General features: G+C 42.0%; 1 protein-coding gene across 4 annotated transcripts in view; it reads right to left on the bottom strand.

Moving 5' to 3' along the window:
* Window positions 1-21,626, bottom strand: part of MCMBP (minichromosome maintenance complex binding protein) — a 32,546-nt gene extending 10,920 nt beyond the window's left edge. Inside the window, exons 1-10 of one of the 4 annotated variants that reach the window (XM_080642655.1) lie at window positions 21,278-21,626; window positions 12,369-12,454; window positions 11,191-11,331; window positions 11,039-11,080; window positions 8,779-8,880; window positions 6,502-6,646; window positions 4,258-4,409; window positions 2,359-2,459; window positions 1,695-1,867; window positions 1,288-1,411 (exon numbers count right to left, since the gene is read on the bottom strand). In XM_080642655.1, coding sequence (XP_080498781.1) covers window positions 1,288-1,411; window positions 1,695-1,867; window positions 2,359-2,459; window positions 4,258-4,409; window positions 6,502-6,646; window positions 8,779-8,880; window positions 11,039-11,080; window positions 11,191-11,331; window positions 12,369-12,454; window positions 21,278-21,335 — 1,124 coding nt within the window. In that variant the 5' untranslated portion in view covers window positions 21,336-21,626. Of the gene's footprint in view, window positions 1-1,287; window positions 1,412-1,688; window positions 1,868-2,358; window positions 2,460-4,257; window positions 4,410-6,501; window positions 6,647-8,778; window positions 8,881-11,038; window positions 11,081-11,190; window positions 11,332-12,368; window positions 12,455-21,277 lie in introns of all 4 variants that reach the window. The other 3 variants (XM_080642654.1, XM_080642657.1, XM_080642656.1) reach the window with 3 other exon arrangements.
* Window positions 21,627-22,474: the final 848 nt, after the last annotated feature.

The raw sequence follows: 22,474 nt of genomic DNA, 5'->3' as shown, positions 1-22,474 counted from the left end.
GAATGAGTCTGGGTTCCCAGAGTCTCGGCCAGAACTGGAGTTCAGCACAGTCAGGAGCTTCCATCTTCCTCCTGCTTGAGAAAGCCAGCCGCAGACTCAGCAGTCAGTCCTCTCCACGTGTGCGCACGCGCCTCCAGATCTCTGCCTTCCGCAGCTCCCGAGTCTCAGTGTGCTTTTCTCTTTTCCTGACAGTCCAGATTCCCCCATATGAGTCTGGGTCCCCAGGGTCTCGCCCGGAACTGGAGTTCAGCGCAGTCGGGAGCTTCCGTCTCCCTCCCGCTTGAGAAAGCCAGCCACACACTCACCCGCCAGTCCTCTCCGTGCTCCCGTCTCCCTACCTCTGCCTCCTGCAGCTCCTCTGAGTCTCAGTGTGCTTTTCTCTTTCCTTCTAGTCGTAGAATTTCCACTCAGCCAGCCTTCCTGTGGTTCTGGATGATGTCCGTTTTGTCTTTTAGTTGTAGTTTTGAAATTGTTGTGGGAGGCAGCAGTTTAGGTGTTTACCTATGACGCCATCTTGGTTTCCTAAGCCCACACATATTACTTTTGAAACCAGAAAACAAAGAACTATAGCGATGTGAAAGCAAGGGGTGCTCACATCCACACCTAAGTTAGATGTGCACACAACAGACCTTGTTGACTGTTAGAGAATTAAGAATGCAAAAAGGATAAAACAGTTCATTTTACTCATCAGCCAGGTCTTTTATCTGATATTAGAGGCTCAATGCATGAAATTTGTGCAAGGGGCTTGCCCCTCACAGCCTCGTCCAGGCGGTTGTTCTGCTGTTCAATCTAATTAGCAAATTAGATCTTTATTATATAGGATTGGCCCTTAAATTTAAAGAGAACATCAAATTGCTCAATGTGAAACTGAGAAGAGATGGGAAAAGGACTTTGTCATTAATTTGGTCTAACACTCATTACACTGAACAAATAAAAACCACTTGATGATGGCCCTGTCCAGTGTGGCTCAGTGGATAGAGCATCAGCCTGTGGACTGAAGGGTCCCAGGTTCAATTCCGGTCAAGGGCATGTACCTGGGTTGCGGGCACATCCTCAGTGGGACGTGTGCAGGAAGCAGCTGATCGATTTTTCTCTCTCATCGATGTTTCTAACTCTCTATCGCTCTCCCTTCCTCTCTGTAAAATATCAATAAAAAAATATATATATATATAAAAATAAAAAAAAACAAACAACCACTTGATGATGAAATCCTCAGAAACCTTCCTGCTCTTTCCCCGTCAACAAAGCACCAACTCTCGCCATCCCCACCAGGAATACAGCACTTACACTGTAGAGATGAGATGTAATATAAGGTATTCAGCAGCCAAACTATCTCCCAAAAGGGCATGCGTGAGGAACCCAAGCAATTCTGCTCTTACTGGAGACAATTCGGACATGAAGCTTGAAACAACTGGAGAAGGAAAGGAGACCAGATTTAGAATAAACACACCAGTTCCTCTCGAGTGTTTTAGGTTAAAAAGATAACTGTGGAACAAAACCCACTACAAGTTAGTATACTTGTCAAGACTTTAATGAAGAGAATTAACCTAACGGATAACGGGGCAAAGAAACAGTGGCCATTCTGACGAACAAGGACCTGACTGACTCGGTTCCCCCATGAGCACACGTCACAGGCAGCCCCCGACACACACTGGGACATCTCTGGGTCGTGAGGCGTTGGCACTTACACTTACAGGTTTTGCTCTCCTCTTTGTTAAGGGAGGCCGGCAACAATGGGTTGATGTGTTGCAACTTCTGGGCTAAAACCACATGAATTCTTGGCACCAGCGAAGCAGGAGGACTGTGCACTCTCTGTTCTTCGGCTGTGTCTGTGCATTCCATCGGATCCAGGAGTGACGCAGCGTCCCTGCAGAGAGGAACAGCACTTCAACTCACAGATACGCCAGTTACAGAGATGTAACAATAATGTACATCTCTGAAAAAAAATGAGAATTCAAGCCAAGAACAGTTCTATCTGTTCATCCTAAACAAACAAACAAACAAACAAACAAACAAAACCCACGGAAAATGGCTCTCCCTTCGTTACCTCACACATTTCAGGCTGGGTGGGTCATGTTATGATACAACGTACTCATTCCTTTCTCCAATAAGAGTAATGTTTGTACTTAGTACGCTGTCACCTGACTCAATGGGATATAGTTTGTCTACTCACTAGGTCATTTCAAAACACACTCTTTCTTGAGCTACCAGCTGGAACATCAAATGTCATAGAAAGTCTCAGAAACCTGGGTCTTTTTCTCAAAAGCCATCAGGTATCTATTATTCAGAGTGTGGAAAATTCATTCTTCTCTATCCTGCTAATTATTAGTTATCAAAAAAAAGAACAGAAAGACTCACCTTTCATCGTTGTTCAGTATACTTAGCACAGGATCCACAGAGAGGATGCCATATAACTCAAGAACATCATTTACTTTGAAACAATCCCCATCTTCATAGACCTAATAAGAGGCAACGTGACATCATGTTTTTAGGACTAAATAACACCAACAAAGCAGATGATATTAGTCTTGAAATAAATACTATCGTAACTTTAGAGGGAGTGGAACAACCCCTTTGCTTCACAAATTGAGACCAAGAGAGGTAAAGTGCTTGCCTGAAGTCATTCTTCTAGTTAGCAACTAAGTTAATTAAAATGGAGGAACCCTGACTCCCGGACCAACGTTTTCAACATAGCACACTACAAAGGAGAGGCTTTCCCCAAAGGATGATTATCAACTAAAACCAGAAACATGCATAATCTCAAAATCTATTGCCCATATCAAAGAAGGGGAAACAAAAACACAGGGTTAAGAGGTTAACAAAAAACTTAGATTAAAAAAAACAACTTTCCAAGTTGTACACCATGATGGTCTTTAATAACTGTCAAAGCCCCCTATTGGTGAAACCCAATGTAAGTATGGCAGGAAAAATACTGGGATTCTGGTCCTCGTGTTATAGAAGTGTCATTAAAGTTAAAACCACAACAAATAAAAATGGATTCTCATTGATCATTCCTAAAACTTATATCACTTGTTCACTTATCAGGATTAAAAAAGGGAGATAAGCAAGATAAGAAAACTATTAAAAGTTTTTTCTTCTATTTTAAATGCAAATGAGAAATGAATTATGTTAAGAGTGGTGAAAATAGTATTAAAAAGTTAGAAATAACATAGGAAGGGAATAGACATGAATTAAAATATTGTTCCACTTCTGTGACTGAAATATCCTTTTTAAAAAATATATTATTGGTTTTAGAGAGAGGAGAAAGGAGACAGAGATAGAAACATAGATGAGAGAGAAACATCAATCAGCTACCTCCTGCACGCCCCCTACTGGGAATTGAGCCTGCAACCTGGGCATGTGCCCTGACCAGGAATTGAACTGGTAACCTCTTGGGTTCATGGGTCAATACTCAACCACTGAGCCACCCTGGCCAGACTGAAATATTCTTTAAAAATGCTATGGTAGACAGAAAAATGGACCTCCTGAAGATGTCCACATCCTAATCCCTGAAGTCTGTGAATATGTTATTTTTATAAGCAGAAGTGACTTGCATACATTAAGGACCTTGAGATGGGGAAATTATCCTGGATTATTTGGGTGGACCCAATTTGATCACACTGTCCCTTAAAGTTGGAGAATCTTTCCTACCTACGGTCAGATGTGACTATGAAAAAATGGTCAGCCCTAGCTGGTTTGGCTCAGTGGACAGAGCGTCGGCCTGCAGACCGAAGCGTCCCGGGTTCGATTCTGGTCAAGGGCACATACCTTGGTTGCAGGGTCCTCCCTGGCCCGGTCTCTGGTCGGGGCTCATGCAGGAGGCACCAATTGATGTGTTTCTCTCACATCGATAGATATTTCTCTCTTCCACTCTTTCTAAAAATCAATGGAAAAATATCCTCGGGTATTATTTAAAAAAAAAAAAGGAAAAATGGTCAGAGATGCATTGTTGCTGGCCATGAAGATGGAGGAAGGGACCACAAACCAAGAAGGTGGGCACCTGTAGAAACAGTAAAAGGCAACAAACAAACCAGAGCCTCCCGGGAGCCTCCAGAAAGAAACACAGCCCCACTGACACCGTGATTTACTCCAGGAAGGTCCATGTCGGACTTCGGATCTAAAAGCCTGGGTACATTTGTGTTCTTCTAAGCCACCTAGTTTGTAACAGGAAACTAACACACACGCTAAGAATTTTCCACTTTAATTTCTGAGACACAGAACATGTCTATGTCACTGTGCGGTCTGTGAAAGGTTTACCTTCACAAGGCACGCAGGGCCCTTCTCTCCTGGCAGTGGGAAGTTCAGGTCAAAAGGAGAAGAGAGGTTCAGGGAGCTCAGCTGTTGTCCAGTAGAAGCTTCAGTTTCTAGACGTTTCGGCTCGCCACACCCCTGAAGACCGCCAACACTCCCTAAGTCAAAGGGAAGCAAGCATTGCACTCACGTCATTTCTAGGGCCTCCTGCAGATAAAGAACCTTCCTCAGGAGCATTTCAAGTTTGATATAAAGGATGCTTCTGAGCTCACAAACTTGTCAGTTTTTAAGGAAATAGCACATACCAGCAAAGCCCTTTCTCTGACTTACAAGTAGAACAAAGATTATTATGATCTGGAAATTTAGTCATTGTTTCTCCTACAATAAAATGGCAACCAATTCCCCCCATCAAATTCCAGTATAAGTATTTTTAGAAGTTAATATTTAAGATGGTTTCTTCGACATCTCTGACCTAAGGCGTATATGGCCTCTGACGATAGAACCACCCTGGTAGAACAGTTTCCTACTTCTAAGCAGAATAAAACCAGAGCAATAAACTCACTCACCAACCAGTTATTAACATCCACTATGTACCAGGAATCATACGAGTGATTGGAGATACAAAGATGATTAAAAGAGGGCCTCTAGCCCAGAAATAATCAGTTTAGGGCTGATAACTAATTAGAATCAATATATAGCCTGCTATACCACAGGATACTGCTCGGCAATAAAAAGAAAGAAACTGCTGACACACAACAACTTGGATGGATCTCAAGGGAATGTTGCTGAATGAAAAATGTTGATCCACAAAGTTTACATACTGTAAGATTCTACTTATATAACATTCTTGAAATGATAAAATTACAGAGATGGAGAATAGATTAGTGGTTACCAGGGGTTAAGGACTTGGGGAGGGAGAGCAGAGGCAGCACAGAGGCGGGCATGCTTATAAAAGGGCACTATGAGAAGTCAAGTAACGACTTGTCCCATATCTTAACTGCAGTGGTGGGCACATGAATCTACACGTGTGATGAAACTGCAAAGAACTGAATATGCACACACAGATGCCTGTAAAGAATGTGATTTCTGAACAAGGTCAATGGATTTTATCAATACCCACTTCCTGGTCATGATATTCTACTATAATACAAGGTGTTACCACTGGGGGAAATTGGGTCAAAGGTATACAAGATCTCTGTGTAGTATTTTTTTACAACCGCTTGTGAATCCACACTTACCTCAGAAAAAGTTTAAAACTATTTATAGCCTAAAAGATTGCCTAGAAACCAACAAGTTAAACTTTACATAAATAATGTACTCAAATAAAAAATTAAAAAGCCCGGCAGTATGACATTCAAACAATCAGACAAGAAACAGGTGGGAGAACCAATTGCTTAAATGAAAAGAATTACCAAACACCTGGATTTTATCATTTATTGTTATGATACACCACTAATTTCAATAAACATTTGGGGTAGGTGGAGAAAAAGAATACTACATTTATATATATTTACTGTAAAACATTACAATTTTAAAGACATTAAAATATTCCTTAGCATTAAGGAAAGACAGTAATATGAACTTATCCTATATAATAAAAGGGTAATATGCAAATTGACCAAACGGCAGGACGACCGGTCTCTATGATGTGCACTGACCACCAGGGGGCAGAAGCTCCATGCAGGAGCTGTCCCCTGGTAGTCAGTGCGTTCCTGGTGCTCAGCCAGAAGCCAGGCTCACGGCTGGCAAGCAGAGCAGCGGTGGTGGGAGCCTCTCCCGCCTCTGAGGCCGTACTAAGGATGTCTGACTGTCCCCCGAGGGCTCCTGGACTGTGAGAGGGCACAGGCCGGGCTGAGGGACACACACCCTCCCCTCCCCCTGCACGCACAAATTTCGTGCACTGGGCCTCTAGTAAAATAGAATAACATATGGTTAAATGAAATTCATTAGTAACTTTGTGTTTATAAACTGCCTCATATTTGCCCTCTTGGCCCAATCTTACAGAGATCAATCAATTAAATTTGTTTTACCTCCTCTCTCTTTAACGTGTCCTCTAATTAAAGGTGCTGAAGAAAAATAACTGAACATAAAAGGAGAAATAAAGACAAACTTATCTACCTGGCATAATGAAGAAATTCACCATGCATAAAAACTATGATTGGTGAAATCAATAATGATATACCAATTCTGAAATTCTCTCATGCTTTTAGAAAATTTTCAACTTCCTGTCTCCTTGTGAGCGTACACTACCTGTTTGTTTGGCACCCGCATGCTGCTCTTTCTGTTTGTGAGGCTGCAGGTCCATGTCTTCATCATCTTCGTAACTCCTCTTGTGACGACTGGGAGTGTAAGATGTTGAAGGACTGACTCGAGCTTGGTTTGCATTAATATAGGCGTTAAACAAAAGGTTAAGAAAAAGACCACTATGTACTGAGGAATATTCTAGGTTATGTTAATTATCCTATCTAATAAAAGAGTAATATGCAAATTGACCATCACTCCAAGGCACAAGATGGCCACCCACATGTGGTCAAAGATGGCCGCCACAAGATGGCCTGCAGGGGAGGGCAGTTGGGAGAAACCAGGCCTGCAAGGGAAGGCAGTTGTGGGAAGTTAGGGGTGACCAGGCTGGCAAAGGAGGGCAGTTGGGGGAGACCAGGCCAGCAGGGGAGAGCAGTTGGGGGGGGGGGGGGACGACCAGGCCTGCAGGGGATGGCAGTTGGGGGGACCAGGCCTGCAGGGGAGGGCAGTTGGGGGGGGGGGGGGAAGCAGGCCTGCAGGGGAGGGCAGTTGGGGGGGGGGGGGAAGCAGGCCTGCAGGGGAGGGCAGTTGAGAGCCAGCAGTCCTGGATTGTGAGAGGGATCGGGTCTAAACGGGCAGTCAGACATCCCTCAAGGGGTCCCAGATTGGAGAGGATGCAGGCTGGGCTGAGGCACACCCCCTCCCAGTGTACAAATTTCGTGCACCGGGCCTCTAGTATGACTAATAAAAGATTGCTAATTTGGCAATTTGCTTGAAATAAACATGTATTTTTTTTAAAAGGCTGTACTTCCAGATTTGGTCATGAGAGGCTAATAGCTTAATTTATGCCACCTACCTACCGCTGCTGTAAAGAACTGTAAAACTGGACAAAAGACATGAAGCAGCTATTTCTCTCTCTCTTTTTTTTTTTTTTTTTTGTTGTTGTTGTTAATCCTCACTCAGCCCAGGACATTTTCCAATAATTTTTTTAGAGAGAGTGGAAGGGAGGGGAAAAGACAGAGAGAGAGAGAGAAACATCGATGTGAGAGAGACACAGCAATTGGTTGCCTCCCACACATGCCCCGACCAGGGCTGGGGATTGAGTCTATAACCAAGGTACATGCCTTTGACTGGAATCGAAGCTGGGACCCTTCAGACTGCGGGCTGATGTTCTATCTACTGAGACAAACCGGTTAGGTTCTGTTGTCAATCATTAGACAACAGGGAGCATAAGGTTATGATCCTTGAATGAGTAATATACTGGGTGAACTCCACTTTATCCCCAACTCCCTCTAGGGGGCATTTTCTAAATCACAACAAAAAAGAAGTGGAGACCCATCTCTTGCTGGGTAGAGACAACACAGAACATAGTTCAGGGCTACCAAAGCAACTGGGATTTGCAGACTGGTCCTGGAGGGGAAGGAGGTCCCCTGCAGAAGACAGAAGAGGACCCAGAAATCTGTGCAGGTTCCATTTGGGTCTTCGGCTGAGTATAAAAGGGTGGACGCACAAGGCAAGATTCCTTGAGGACTAGCAAAGAACAGCTGCTGGTTGGCTCGGAGCTAAATGGAGGTTGCACAACACTTAGAACTGGACCCTACTGAACATCCCGGGCACTTAGGTGAGACCTAGAAATAGCACATGGCATGAGTAAGAACTATGTCCCATACAGCAAGTCACTCCGAACCCACCTTAATGAATCTCAAAACCAAGCTTTGACATTCAAGAACAGGCATGAGGAAGCTCTGGTGAAAAAGCAGGACAGTGATTGCAAGGGAGGGGAGTGGTGACTAGAAAAGGCAGAAGGGAACTTCCTGGACAAGTTCTTCACTTTGGGGCATAAATCACTGACGTATACTCTTAAAACCTATGCATTTCAGTGTATATAAACTATGCCTAAAAAACATTTCTAACTAAAACTTTAAATAAGAAAATAAAAACGAAATGAAGAGTTTCCACAATCTCCTCTCAAAAGAACCAATATATTGTTTTCTCTTAAGAAAATTAGCATTAGTTGTAATTTAAAACTTTTTTACTTAATTAGCATGTACTCTTTTTTTTTCAATATATTTAAATCTACCTTAACCTTTTAACAGTATTTCACTACAGGAATATACCAATTTTATCATTTCTCAGGGATGAATACTTAGATTGCTTTACAGGGTTTTTTTTCCAGTTAGCTTCACTGGGATAAAAAGACTAAGTTTTTAAAAACTCAATCTAAATTATGGTCCTTTCAATTAAAATAATCAAGGACCATAAAAAGAAAGTTCAGATAAAGGATATTTCTTTTACCCACACAGATTCCCCAGGCACTGGAACACAATAGAAATTCTGTCTTTCCAAAGTGGTAGTTCGTGGAGAGTTTAAATCAACTTCTTGCTGAGGCTGTGATGTACACAAAAGTATTTTTAAAAATTAAGAAAAACAAAACAATTTTTAACTTAGTAACCACATTTTTATGCTATTTACTATAAAACCATTGTAATTATTTCACATTGAGTTAACTGAATTAACAAGCAGCTAAATCCAAACTATCATTTTTTAAAAGAAAACTGACATAAAAATAATTTTGCGAGCAATAATCAATACACTACCTTTCCTCAAATTAAAATGCACAGCACCCTGTATGTTACAAAATTAAATCCTTTTAATAAACAGGGTGTTGTTTTTTTTTTAAGACAAAGGACATGGTAACCCCACTGTCTCTTGCATAGAAAATATATCAGAATCAGCCTATATAAAAGGAATTTAATGAAATACTCATTACGAGGTAGCTCTGAGATGCGATCCAAGACTCAGCTATTATTCCCTAAAAAAAAAAAAAAGCATATTCTCTACTTCATATATGCTTAGAAAGTGCTAAAGGACCCAATATGTAACATTTAAAAATTGCTTTAATAAACACATAATTTTATAGTACAAAAAAATCCTCTTAAAATAAATTAAGATGTATATCTCATTTTGTAGAGGGGAGAAAAAAGAAGATCCAAAAGACATCAGGTCTGAGCCTGAGATAATATGTATAAGTAGGGTTTTTGTTTCTTTCTTCCCAGGCCTGAAGTCCCCTTTTCCTGGTATGGTGCTTTTATGTCTGACTGTTTAGCCACACGGTACGAACTATCTTTGCCTTTGGTAGTGTCACAGATGGACAGTCACATCTATTTTATTTTCCTATTCCCAGTTACTAAGATGACTGAGCTATAGTAAGACTGCATTACTGTATACCAGAAAAAGTTATGTATTAAAATATTAGCCTCATAAATCAAGAGATGCAGTAAGCATTTAAAAGTTGATTCGTCAGACTTGGCAAACATTTTACCTACGGAAACACTCTAAAAGAAAACTACCCTGGGAGACCTGAAGGTCATCATGTGTAAGATTAAAAAAATTCATCTTTCATGAGTCCATTCCTCTAAATAATTGTAAGAAGTTAAATTTTTGTTTAATAAAATCTTTTCAGCAACTTTCCAAATTAGGGTTGTTCTTCTGTCCAGATTGGGCCAATGAACCAGAACCCTTTATTCAATGAGGAAGAACTTCTGTGAAAGAATGGGCTGGGATTAGGCTTTATAAACCAATCTCTTGAGGTTTGAGTAAGCAAGAGTCAGATTTAAAAGCCCTGGAAAACCTGATTGGAAAGGATGGTCTGCAAGGCAGAGAATTAGACCCAGGCACTCCACCGAGGTCTCACCTTTCTCCTGAGGCCCTGCCTAAGCTCCTGCCTCCTCAATCTCCACCTGTGACACTTGTTTTCTTTCCCAAAATTTACAATTGCTGTCTGTGAGTCAACAGGACCACATGAAAAACACAGAAAGAGCAAATATGGGGACATCTGGGGTTGATGTATCTGTTTTGAAATGCTGATAATCTTTTTCTACTATTAAACTAGAAATAAATTTTAAGCTGTTCCCAGTTATAATGCCAGTTATGTTGAACAGGTTTCTTTGTGACATTGAATTTAATTATGCATGTTGCTCATGATCAGAAAAGCAGTTATTTAAAATGGAGATATACTGTGTTCCACTGTAACTGCTTTATAGCAAGTTTCTACCTCAAGACTGCCCCTTCCACAACTGTAACTGTACCTGGATTCTGCCTTCTTGCCCTTCCCACCACTGATATGTCAGAGAGCATCCAGTGCTTCCTTTCATCAAAGAAGGCTTAAGTTTATTAAAAACTGTGTTCCTTCCAGGAAAAGAGAGAACTTGATCCAATTTAATTAAGCAAGTGTTAAGCCCTAAGTTAATCTTCCACCTTCATTTTTTAAAGAATTTATCACAACCTGTAATTTTTTTAACCAAGTACATAGATACTGGGGGAAAAAAAACAAATTAGTTTGTCATTTATAACATTCCACGTTTTACGAGATTTTTAGAAGACCAAAAATATAACAGAGAAAATAAGAGCAAAAGCATTCCACATGACTTCTTAGCATTTATTTATACACAAGATAAATTTAAGATAAACCAAAAGAAAGCAATAATTTCTCTTCTTAGAAAAAAATTCTTATTAAAAATGTTTTATAGATCTTAAAAATACATACCCCACATTCTGCTATATCTCTGTATTTTCCAAAATGAAGGACCTATGACCCAAACAAAGGATAACAGTATTATAGCAATACATTTAATTCAAAAATACCATAAAAAACACTAATTATAAACAGAAAGTTCCATGATAAAAAGCCATACATACACGTGCTTTTGTGTTTCGGTTCACTGTTTCATAAACTCCCATGTAAAACTCAGGGTCAAACATATCCTGAATCATGCAGCGAAACTTCACGAAACTGTTAGGTTTCAAATAATGAAGGGGAACCTCATTCAATGATGGTACCTTAAAGGAAAACGAACACATCAATACGGCAGTCTGTCTATAGAACATTAAGCTCAAACACACACACACACTTTATATCCAGACCCAAACCGCAACACAGGCACAACCATCAGCCCCACTAGGAAGCCAGTATTCTCAATATATAACCAATGTAACAGCTGGACAAAAGTACCGCCGAGTTCTTCCAACTTTGTGTAATGGCATTTGACTGCAACGTAAAAATAAATGCTTTCCCTTCTGAACACTTTTCAGGTAGCAGAAAGGCACTGTCTTATTGAGCTCCTTTTAAGACCAGTACATGCTGCTCTGTCTGGTGAGGCTCAGTTAGCTGGAGGTCATTATCTGCACACCAAAGGGCTGCAGGTTCAATCCCGTCAGGGCACATGTGGGAGGCACCTGACTGATGTTTCTCTTTCACACTGATGTTTTTTTCTCTTTCTCCCTCTCTCTCTTTCCTCCTTCCTCTCTCTAAAAAGCAATAAAAAAAATTTTTTTAGTAGCCCTGACTGGTTTGGCTCAGTGGATAGAGCGTTGGCCTGCGGACTGAGGGATCCTGGGTTCGATTCCGGTCAAGGGCATGTACCTTGGTTGCGGGCACATCCCCAGTGGGAGGTGTGCAGGAGGCAGCTGATCGATGTTTCTCTCTCATCGATGTTTCTAACTCTCTATGCCTCTCCCTTCCTCTCTGTTAAAAAAAATCAATAAAATATATTTAAAAAATTTTAAAGACTAGTACATGCCAATTTTTAAAAATAAATAATAATCAAAGCTCACAACTACCAATATCTTTGTCTTAGACAGTAACACGGTCAGTTACTGCCATCTAGAGGCACCAATACAGAAACATTTAATTGCCTGATTTTAAATTTAAGTTGTAAAAGAGACCAAAATCTTTTCATATATATGTACTTAAAGCACTTAAGGCAGAAGGCAGTATACATTAATTTATATATTTAAAAATTATATATGAATTACAACTCTACTGAGAGAAAGTGGACGTCAGCCCCACCTCTTCTCCCAAAGAGCAATAAACTTACCCATTTAGGAGCATTATTTTCTTTCAGCTTTTCCTTAAAATATTCAATTACTTTCTTCTCCCAGTCAGGATTAACTCCATTTTGGGCTGAAAGACAAATATACTTTTCAAAGGTCAAGCTACACTATACAATAATAGACTGTTCAGGTAAGTGGCTCATTCAAGACAAGAAGCTGGCCACCCGGCAGGCTGGCTGCTACACACCAGGGCGTGCCGACCTCCTGCAGGTTCTCAGGAGCCAAGGACTAGCTGAGAATGCCCACAGAAAGAGGGGGGCACCCAGACAAAGCAGCACCTCAAGCATGCTTTGCACAGCACACTGCTCTCTGAAAACATTTCTCTACAGACTGAAATGAAGAGCTGAGGGTGTTGCTGTTCTCAATATTCTATTTTGGAATAAATGTTCCAAAAGGACGCATGACTAGTACAGAGAACACCTGTATCTTTGCTTCATTTGCTTTATCATTTGTTCCCTCTCATGCTCACTTTTCTGACCCATTTGAGATTAAGTTACACACATCACATATTTTTAACTTTAAGTATTTCAATGTGTTTCCTAACAATAGATCACAGTACTGTCATCAACCTCAAGAAGTTAAAAATTGATACAATACTTTTTATTTAATCAGCCATCCATATTCCAATTTGTCATTTGACCCAAAACATCCTTTACTGCAGTGGTCAGCAAACTGCGGCTCTCGAGCCACATGCAGCTCTTTGGCCCCTTGAGTGTGGCTCTTCCACAAAATACCACGTGTGGGCGCGCACGTACAGTGCGATTGAAACTTCGTGGCCCATACGCAGAATTGTTTTCGGCTCTCAAAAGAAATTTCAATCGTTGTACTGTTGATGTTTGGCTCTGTTGACTAAGAAAGGTGTTTTTAATGTCATGTTAAAGATAAGAACACCCAGGCTTTGAAAAATGAGAAAAACTTGCTAAGACCAAAGAGCGAATCATCGACAGAATTAGGAATACCTATTTTCGGAACTAGACCCACCAAACTACATAGCTTGCCAATACTACCACCATTTATATTTAAAATCCTGCTAACACCAAACACTTTTGTTTAGCTTATCAAAGACTAGTTCTAAAAAAGGAGGGGGGAACTCCAGGTGATTCTGATGTGCAATGAAGGTTAAATCTACTAATAAAATTGGTCTTCAAGGCATGGTTCCCTGACCACTAACATTAGCATCACCTGACTGGTTAAAAATGCAAAATTTTCAGCCCTTCCCATACCTACTGAATCAGAAACTCTGGAGAACCACTGTTGTGCAAATACATGACTACTGAATTGGATTAAAAAAAAAATGGGTATTTTTGCTTCTAGACAAAATGGATGCTTAAAGAAAAGACTTATATGCAGCCATGACTGCCACACCAATCCTACAAAGCATGAATATGCCACATAACAGGTGATGAAGCTTTGTAAAGAGTGACTGGGAAGTGGTAGTCACTTATGTGTACAAATATGCTTCTTAGTAAAGGCCAGCTTGCAAGTATCTGGTATTGCTGGACAATTAAAGGACTGCCTTAGACAATTCCAAAAGAGAAAAAAATCAAGCACACAATAACTGTCCATTATTTATTAAGCCTATCGTATACCCAGCACTCTGCTAAGTTCTATAAGGACACTTAGAGTGGAAGGAACTTAAAGACAAGCTATGTGATAGATTAATAGCCAAAAGCAAAGGAAAAAAATACCACCGCCACCTCATGCAGGTCAAACAATCTCAGAGAGAGCTTCTGATGGAGGTGGTAGTGAGCTGGGCCTTTAAAGAGAAGTAGAACCAGGACATGCTGAGGTACCGGGGAGTGGCATACTCTAGACCAGCAGTTGCCAACTGGTGGTGGTCCGTGAGGTCGGAAAGGTTGGCGACCGCTGCTCTAGATCAGTGGTTCCCAACGTGGGGCAATTCAAGAATGAGTTAACAGTAAATTTTTTGCATTTCTTATTATTCTAGGGGCCTCATATACAGTATATAAATATATATTGTGACATTTATGCATTTCAGTTCTCTATTATGTTTTGAAACTTTGCTATTTTTTCATATCACTTCATATTTATTTTTTAAAACAATTTCTTAGTGATTTCTTCCTCAGTCCTTTCGTTCTTTTATTTTTCTTTCATGGATGCCATGTTCTTTGGAAGTTTGTTTAGACGAAGTTAATGGCCTTTTAGGCTTCCTCCACGTGAATAGGAGTTCAGATTTTGAATAGTAGGAATTATATGTCACGGGGAGGGGTGAGTATCAGAATTTTAGAGATGCTTAGGTTGGGAACCACTGCTCTAGATCAACCAGTGTGCCCCAAGAATTTTAAAACATGCAATACCTGACTATTTAGTCAGGGGCACTGACCTGTCTTCCCTTAGACTGTCAAATAAAAAAATTAAAAGAGCCAACCATGAATGAACATATACCTGTTTTGTGTGTGTGTGTGTGTGCCAGACAGGCAAAACATATGTATTAGCAATTAATTTATGTGTGTCATGAGATGAAAAAGGTTGAAAGTCACTGCTCTAGACTTAGAGCAAGGTCGAGGATGAGCTACCAGAAATTCAAGTTCTTGGAGCTCTAAGTGCCTGGAAGCTGCCGGTGTGACCAAGGTCTGTCTGAAAGCTAAGCCATCCCAGAGAAAAAGAGTTGAGAGCCAGATTCCTGCAGACACAGTTTAGCTGCTGGGCTGTAATGAAGCCTGACACACTAGCCCACTCATGAACTCTGTTATGAGACATGTATTCGTCTTTCTTGGTTTAAGTAGGACCAGCTGAGTCATTTGCAGCCAAGAGTCCTGCTTGACACACACAGACCACTCCATCATATTTCCTATGCATTCTTGGCCATCTGAATTTGAATGCCATTGCACACTAGCTTTAAGGGGTCAAGAAACCGAGGTACTAATTCTTTGTGTATTCTAGATGTAAGTCTTTTGTCAGATATATGTAAGGCAAATACTCTTTCCTAATCTGTAACTTTCTTAACAGTCTTAATGGTGTCTTTTGATGAGTTTTTGATTTTGATAAAGTCCAATGTATCAGCTTTTTCTTTAATGGTCACTAACCCCAAGGTCATAAAGATATTCTCCTAAATTTTTTATTTTTCATATTTAGGTCTGTAACCCATACCACTTTTTCCAAAAAAAGATTATACTTGTCAAACCAGCATTTTAAAAACTTTCTAGCACTAAATCACTTTCACACTTTTTTTTTAAAATATATTTTATTGATTTTTTACAGAGAGAAAGGAAGAGGGATAGAGAGTTAGAAACATCGATGAGAGAGAAACATCGATCAGCTGCCTCTTGCACACCCCCTACTGGGGATGTGCCCGCAACCAAGTTATGTGCCCTTGACCGGAATCGAACCTGGGACCTTTCAGTCCACAGGCTGACGCTCTATCCACTGAGCCAAACCGGTTTTGGCTCACACTTTTGTCAATCAATTCACTGTATTAGTCTATTTCTAGATTCTCTATTATGTTACACTGAACTATTTGTCTACCCTTAGAGTATTACTATACTGTCTTAATCACTATAATTTGATAGTAAGTCTTAAAATCAGGTAGTTAAGTTCTTCCAGTTGTCTTATTCTAATCCTCAACATTGCTACATAACTCTGAGAACCAACTTAACTTCTATATGTAAGGTCTGCTAAAATTTTGATTAGGATTGTGTTGAGTTTATAGACTAATTTGAGGAGAATTGACATCTTAACAATACATCTTCGCCCAGCCGGTATGGCTCAATGGTTGAGCATCAACCCATGAACCAAGAGGTCACTGGTTCGATTCCCGATTAGGGCACATGCCTGGGTTGCAGGCTCTATCCCCAATAGGCATGCAGGAAGTAGGTGACTGATGAGTTCCTCTCTCATCGCTGTTTCCAACTCTCCCACTCCCTTCCTCTCTCCAAAAATCAATGAAACGTGTTTTTTTAAAAATACATCTTCCAATCTATGAACTCTCCCAGGGGAGAATGCATAAAGAAGCCTACATATGGATTCTTCCAGACTCTATCTGTGTCTTTTCCCAGCTATTTATCCTCACTATGCTGCTGTAATAAATCTTAGCCATGTGTACAACTATACACTGAATCACGAGTCCTAGTGAATCTCTAAGGCCAGGCGTGTATCAATAGTCCATTTATTTTTATTGTTAAATAGTATTCCACTGTATAGCTGAACCATTAACTTGTTTGTCCAATTAGCTATTGAAGGACAGACTGTCCCCACGTTTTAATAACTAAGAGCAAAGCAACTATAAACATGTGCATGTAGGTTTCTGTGTAAATATAAGCCTTCATTTCTCTAGGCAAAAACCTAGGAATAGGAGAGTTTGGTATATGGGAAATGTGTGATTAACTTTATGACTGACTGTTTTCCAGAGTGGCTATTTCATTTTGCACTCTCACTGGCAATGTATAAGAATCTAGCTGTTTGTATCTTTGCCAGTGCTTGCTATTGTCACTATTTTTTTTTCCCAATTGTAGTTGTTCTAATAGGTGCGTAAATAGCTCATCACGGTTTAAATCTGCATTTCCCTAGTGGCTAACAATACTGAACTGGTAAAGTGTCTATTTAAATCTTTTGCTCCTTTTTAAAATTGGGTTATCATTGTATTTTCTTTATATAATGTAGATACAAGTTATTTTATGATACATGATTTTCAAAAAACATTCTCCCAGTTCATAACTTGTCTTTTCATTCTCCTAATAAATATCTTTGGCATAACCAAAGGTTTTATTTATTTAATCCTCACCCAATGAGTCTATTTTTTCCATTGATTTTTAGAGAGAGTGGAAAGGATGGGGGAGAGGGAGAAAAAGAAACATCGATGTGTTAGAGACACATTAATTGGTTGCCTCCAAATGGTGCCCCAACTGGGGGTGGAGGATTAAAAGTGCAACGAAGGTATGTGCCCTTGACCGGGGAATTGAACCTGAGACCCTTTGGTCCACGGGCTGATGCTCTAACCACTGACCCAAACTGGTCAGGGCAGAAAAGTTTTTAACTTTGATAATGCCCAATTTATCAAATTTTTGTTTTATGTATTGTGTATGTATAAGAATTCACTGTGAAATCCTGGGTCTTATGGTATAGGGTTTCTTTTTGGGGTAATCTAAATGATAGTGATTGCACACCATTGTGAATATATTAAAAACCAATGAACTTACATTTTAAAGTGGTGAATATTATGAGTTACACCTCAATGAAAAATTTTGCAAAGAAAAAAGAACTAAAGGCAAAAACAGTTAAAAGCGATTACCTCAGTACAGGAAGGGCATACTTTTACTCTTCATTTAATACCACTATGTTTTTTGTAAGCATGTGCCAGTTATTATGTAATGAGTTAAAAATGCATATATACATATTTATGCCTTTTGCCATAGCTGCCCAATCCATTCTTCTGAGAACTTTGGCCCCAGCCCCCGCTATTGAGGTGTGGGCCTCAACAGTCATGACTGCCTACATAACATAACATAGCTGTGCTCTGGCCATAGCTGACTAGTGTAGGAGTGGACTCCTGACTCCACAGCAGGCCAATCAGTTTCTCTAACCCTGGAATTTGGGATTAAATGGGAGGTGCTAACTAGTGTGGGTTGAAACTAAGAACAAGAGAATTTGGGAGCTATGTGGAGAAGAGATAAAGTTGGACTGGATTCTTGCTAGTTTCCCAGTTCCTGACCCACTCAGTAGTCTCTTTGGATACCAAGCCACCCTCCCTTGTTTTGGGGTTCCACAGCCTCATAACAGATTCCTTCTTATCAGTGGCCTACCCAGGGTGTGGTGGCAGGAGAAATCCAACGTGGATACAAACAAAAGGGCATTAATTGCCTGTTTAGAATCATGGTGACAATAAAAAGGCATACCAACTTTCAGTCAATTTTCTTACTGCTTTAAATTCTCTAAAATACTAGAAAATACTCCTTCCTGCCCTCCTTCACATACCACTGCTTTTTTGTACGAGATACGCTAGTTCTAGTTCTATTAGATACAATCAAAGTACCTTGAATATAACCAAAAATAATGATCTTGACTCAACCAACAATTAAAAAAGAAAACAATAAAAGTCAGAGTTGACAAGCATTCCTACTTCTGAAATTAACAGTGGTTATTAATTCAAGTTTTTTATTCAATTTAAATAAAGAAAAATTCTTTTAAATAAAAAATGATTAAAAGGAAAAAAAGCGTACAAAACTTTCTTTTTTGAAGATTCCTGCCTTTAAGGAAAGCACTTCGGTATGGATCACGAAATGAGCAATAGCTGGGGGACTGACTCTTTAGCATTGTGCACACCATAGAGCCCAATAGAAATCTGCTGAACTGAAGCATTCCTAAATCTTACTTTAAGCCTAGGACCTCAATGTCCTGTATATAAAGTCTTTTAGAAACTGGAACTGAAACATTAAATGCAGTTTATGAAGGCTTGCAGAAAAAACTTCACATATGAACAATTGTAATATGGCAAATACAAATTCAAAGTACAGATTGGTTCACAAAGATAAATTAAGACTCATATAGTTATGAGTAACCACTCATAGAATTTCAAAGTTTCTTATCTGAGCCAAGAAGAAAGAATTAGGACGTGTATATAAAAGTAATTCATATGGGACATACTCACAAATTCTCCGAATCAATATAAGGTCTGCCAGGATTGTCCTAAGTTTGAGATGTGTGGTCCAGAAACCATCCACTGCCTCTGTTCAACTAATGTCACCAAGCACTTTTGATGCACAAAGCATATTCCAGGCAATTAGGATATGTCCGTGAATAAGGCAGCTACAGGCCAAGACTGCTCAGAGTCAAAATCCAGCAAAGGAACCCAAGACAAGTCATTTCAACAAGTGCTTTACCTGCTAATTTCCAGGACACACAGGGTCCTGGAGTAACTCGGAGCAGAAGTACTTAAGTTCCCAAAGGAAGAGTAAGATTTAGCCAGGAAAGTGAAGTGGGATGGGAAGGAGGGACCAGGCAGAGGAAACAGCTGATGCAGAAGGCCTGAAGGCAAGGCTCAAAGTCAAAGTGAAAGAGTCCAGCATGAGGGTAATGTAGTGATGAGGTCTGAGAGTTAGGCAGGGGTGGAACCAAGGAAGGCCCATGAACTACAACAAAGTTGCTGCATTATTTTTCTATTGGGCGGGGGGTTTGGGGGGGGATGGATTTAAACAATTTCCTACTAAACCAAAAGGAGTTTAGAAGTTTAACACCTGACATACTTCAGAACAGCTTCCATTAAAAAAATCACGCCAACCCAATATTAGTTTAGTTTCTTCTCTGTAAGACACACCCTATATAGGAACAAATTATTCTTTCGAGGGGAGTGGGGGGAGATCAAGGTCCAGGTCCCCACAATTCACAAAATTTTCCAACTACTGTAAAGCCAGTATGTTATACCCAAATTATATCATTTCTGTACCATGATGCGATGTGCCCCTTAGGATTATACTTAGGAGACAAAATCTGATAAAAATACATTCAAATCTCTATCAAATATAAAATCATCTCACTTATTCAGCATAACTAGGATATGGGGTATTTCTCATAAGTAAATTTTCTAAAGATCAGTAACTGGAACTGCACCCGTTAAGCAGCAAAAGTTTATACTTTTGAAGGATTTTTTCAGATAAAGTATCTATGAGTCTGCACCCTGATAGACCAACTATGCAATTTAACCTTCACTCCACATTTTGGGGCCACTATTTTGGCTATCAATTAGGGGTTCCAGTATTATGAACATCAATTACTAGGATTTGGTAGAGGGATATTTGCCCCTTCCTCAAGGCACCCTTGACGGATATATGATTTGGGGGGGGGGGTCTGGTTTTTAGAATATATACACATAGTTTCCATTTCTTCTTTATCAGGTTGTCAGTGTTCACCGGTTCCCACACAGATGCCTACCCAGGATTTCTTCTAATTTGCTGCCTCTAGTTTCAGACTTCGAAACCAGGTAACTAAACGAGTTCAAATGATAGGGAAACTGATGGAGCGCTGAAACACATCCATTTCACACCATCAGCTTTGGCCCCTGGGGAGCAGTTAGCTTCTGATTGGTGGTTCTCACCAATATCCCACGAGGCTGTAAAGGAGCTAAGGCCACTCTCCAGCTCTAAGTTACTTCCAGACAGGCAGGTGCTAGGATCCAACACGGGGGTTTCTGAGTGCGTTTGCCTCCTCGCCTAACTGTAGGGGAGGTGTCAGAGGCCGAGTGAACCGTAAACAACCTTAAATTATCCTCCCCGTGCCCTGAGCAGAAAAGCAGCATTAACAGCAGCAACTGCAACTAAAATTGAGTGAGTGTGCCCGCAGCATTCTCAGCTCTCTAGGCAGGAATTCGTGCGAGCAGTTCAACATTTCTGGCGAGGTCTGGCACCGAGGCGGCGTCTGGTAGGCAGGGTTTAAAGTCGCCCTAACAGAAAAATTAAGCTGTTACAACAAATCTTATCTCGAAAAGGGAGGGTGTGTGTAACAGCGGTTAGTGCCAACTTCTGCGGCGAGCGAGCCAGCACTCCGACACACCGGAAGTTTTGAAATATCCCGCAGGCTCCCCAAAGGCAAAGTGCTTTCCTTCGCCCCGTCCCGGCGGGCCCTCCGAAGGTTTCGGGACCTCTCCGAGCTCGGCCGCCCGCGGGGCTCGGCCCCCCGGCGGAGCAGGCAGGGGAGCACCGCCGTCAATCACGGCCGGCCGGCCGCCCGCTCCTCGCGGCGTCACCTTGGCCGCTGGCGGACCGCGAATCCGGCAGGTGGGAGGCACCTGCGGCCCGGCTCGGGGAAGGGGTGTCTCGGCGCCGGCGGCGCAGGCCGGGCTGTCCGTCTGGGCCGCGCGAGCCCCCGAGGTAGCCCCGCGTGGGCCCGGCCCCCGGCTCGCAAACTCGGCCGCCGCCCGGCCCGCCCCCGCGCCGCCACTCACCGAAGAAGCCCTGCACGATCCCGAGCGGGTGGCTGAGCCAGTCCTCCCCGCACGGCATCTCGCCGAGCGGCGTCCCGCGCCGCGGCGCCTCCTCAGGGGCTCGGCCGCTCCTCACCCGCGCCCTCCCACGCAGGGCGACACGCGTGGCGCGGGCCGCCGGGCCTCAGGGGACCGCGGCAGTGGCGGCGGCAGCCCGGGAGCTGCAGGCCACGGGAAGGCTGCGCGTACGGCCCCCCAACCTCCACTTCGCACAATGGCGGGAAATAGGCGCCGCCGACCGCGCTGCTGCCGACCTGGGTGGAGCTCGCGCGGAAGGGGCGGCGAGCGCGCGCTGCGCGGCCCCGCGCACGAGGAGGCGGGGCGGCCGACTAGCCTGGGGGCGGGGCGGGCCGCGACGCGACGGCAACGCGCTGCCATCTTGGAAACGGGCAGAGGGACGGGCAGGCCGGCCTCGCGGAGGCTGTGGCGCGAGGGCCGGCGTCTCCGGCCCGGTGGGCTGAGCCAGTGCTCCTCTTTGACACCCTGTGCCGAAGTGATGAGGGGAACACCCAGGTCCGGTTTATTAATTCCTGGCGCGAGGCCATGCTCAGGGCGGAGGCCACAGCAGCCCTAAGGCACAACCCCAGAGACCTCCGAGTCATCTCTGGGCAAAATTAATGGGCGCAGCAGCCTTCAGTGCCCGCCCACCTCCTCTTTTTTTTTTCTTTTTCTTTTTTTCTAATGTCAGCACACACAGAAGATCACATCTATGATAATCTTTTAATGAGGAAATTTGGGAAATATCCAAGTTCAGTATGTTTTCCCTAGGCCTGGAATGTGCCTGAGCAAACGCCAGTCTCATCAGCTGAAAATAGGACATGTGAACGGGAGGGAGCTCTGAAGGAGTCTTGAAGGCGGGGGCTGAAAAAGAACTGAACTCCGATCCCAAGCCCTCCTTAGGACACGGGGGGGTAACTGGTATTTCTCACGGTGAGCTAACTAGTTGGCATATTGGGTTATACACCTGGCTCTTGTGAGTTTGGGTGAGTTGACAAAATTGAGTTGCAAATCCAGAGCATTACCACCACTTTTCTCATTCATTTGTTTAGCAGAGAGGGTTGCCAAGTCCCTGATATTAAATGGAGAAGTCTCATATTTTAGCTTCATGGCCAGTAATATGCAAATTACAGTCAACCTTTGAACAAAATGGGTTTGAAC

The sequence above is a fragment of the Plecotus auritus genome (genome assembly GCF_963455305.1).
Source record: "Plecotus auritus genome assembly, chromosome: 9".
Taxonomy (NCBI): Eukaryota; Metazoa; Chordata; class Mammalia; order Chiroptera; family Vespertilionidae; genus Plecotus; species Plecotus auritus.
Note: the sequence above shows the minus strand (reverse complement) of the source record. Positions and strands in the feature narration are given on the sequence as shown.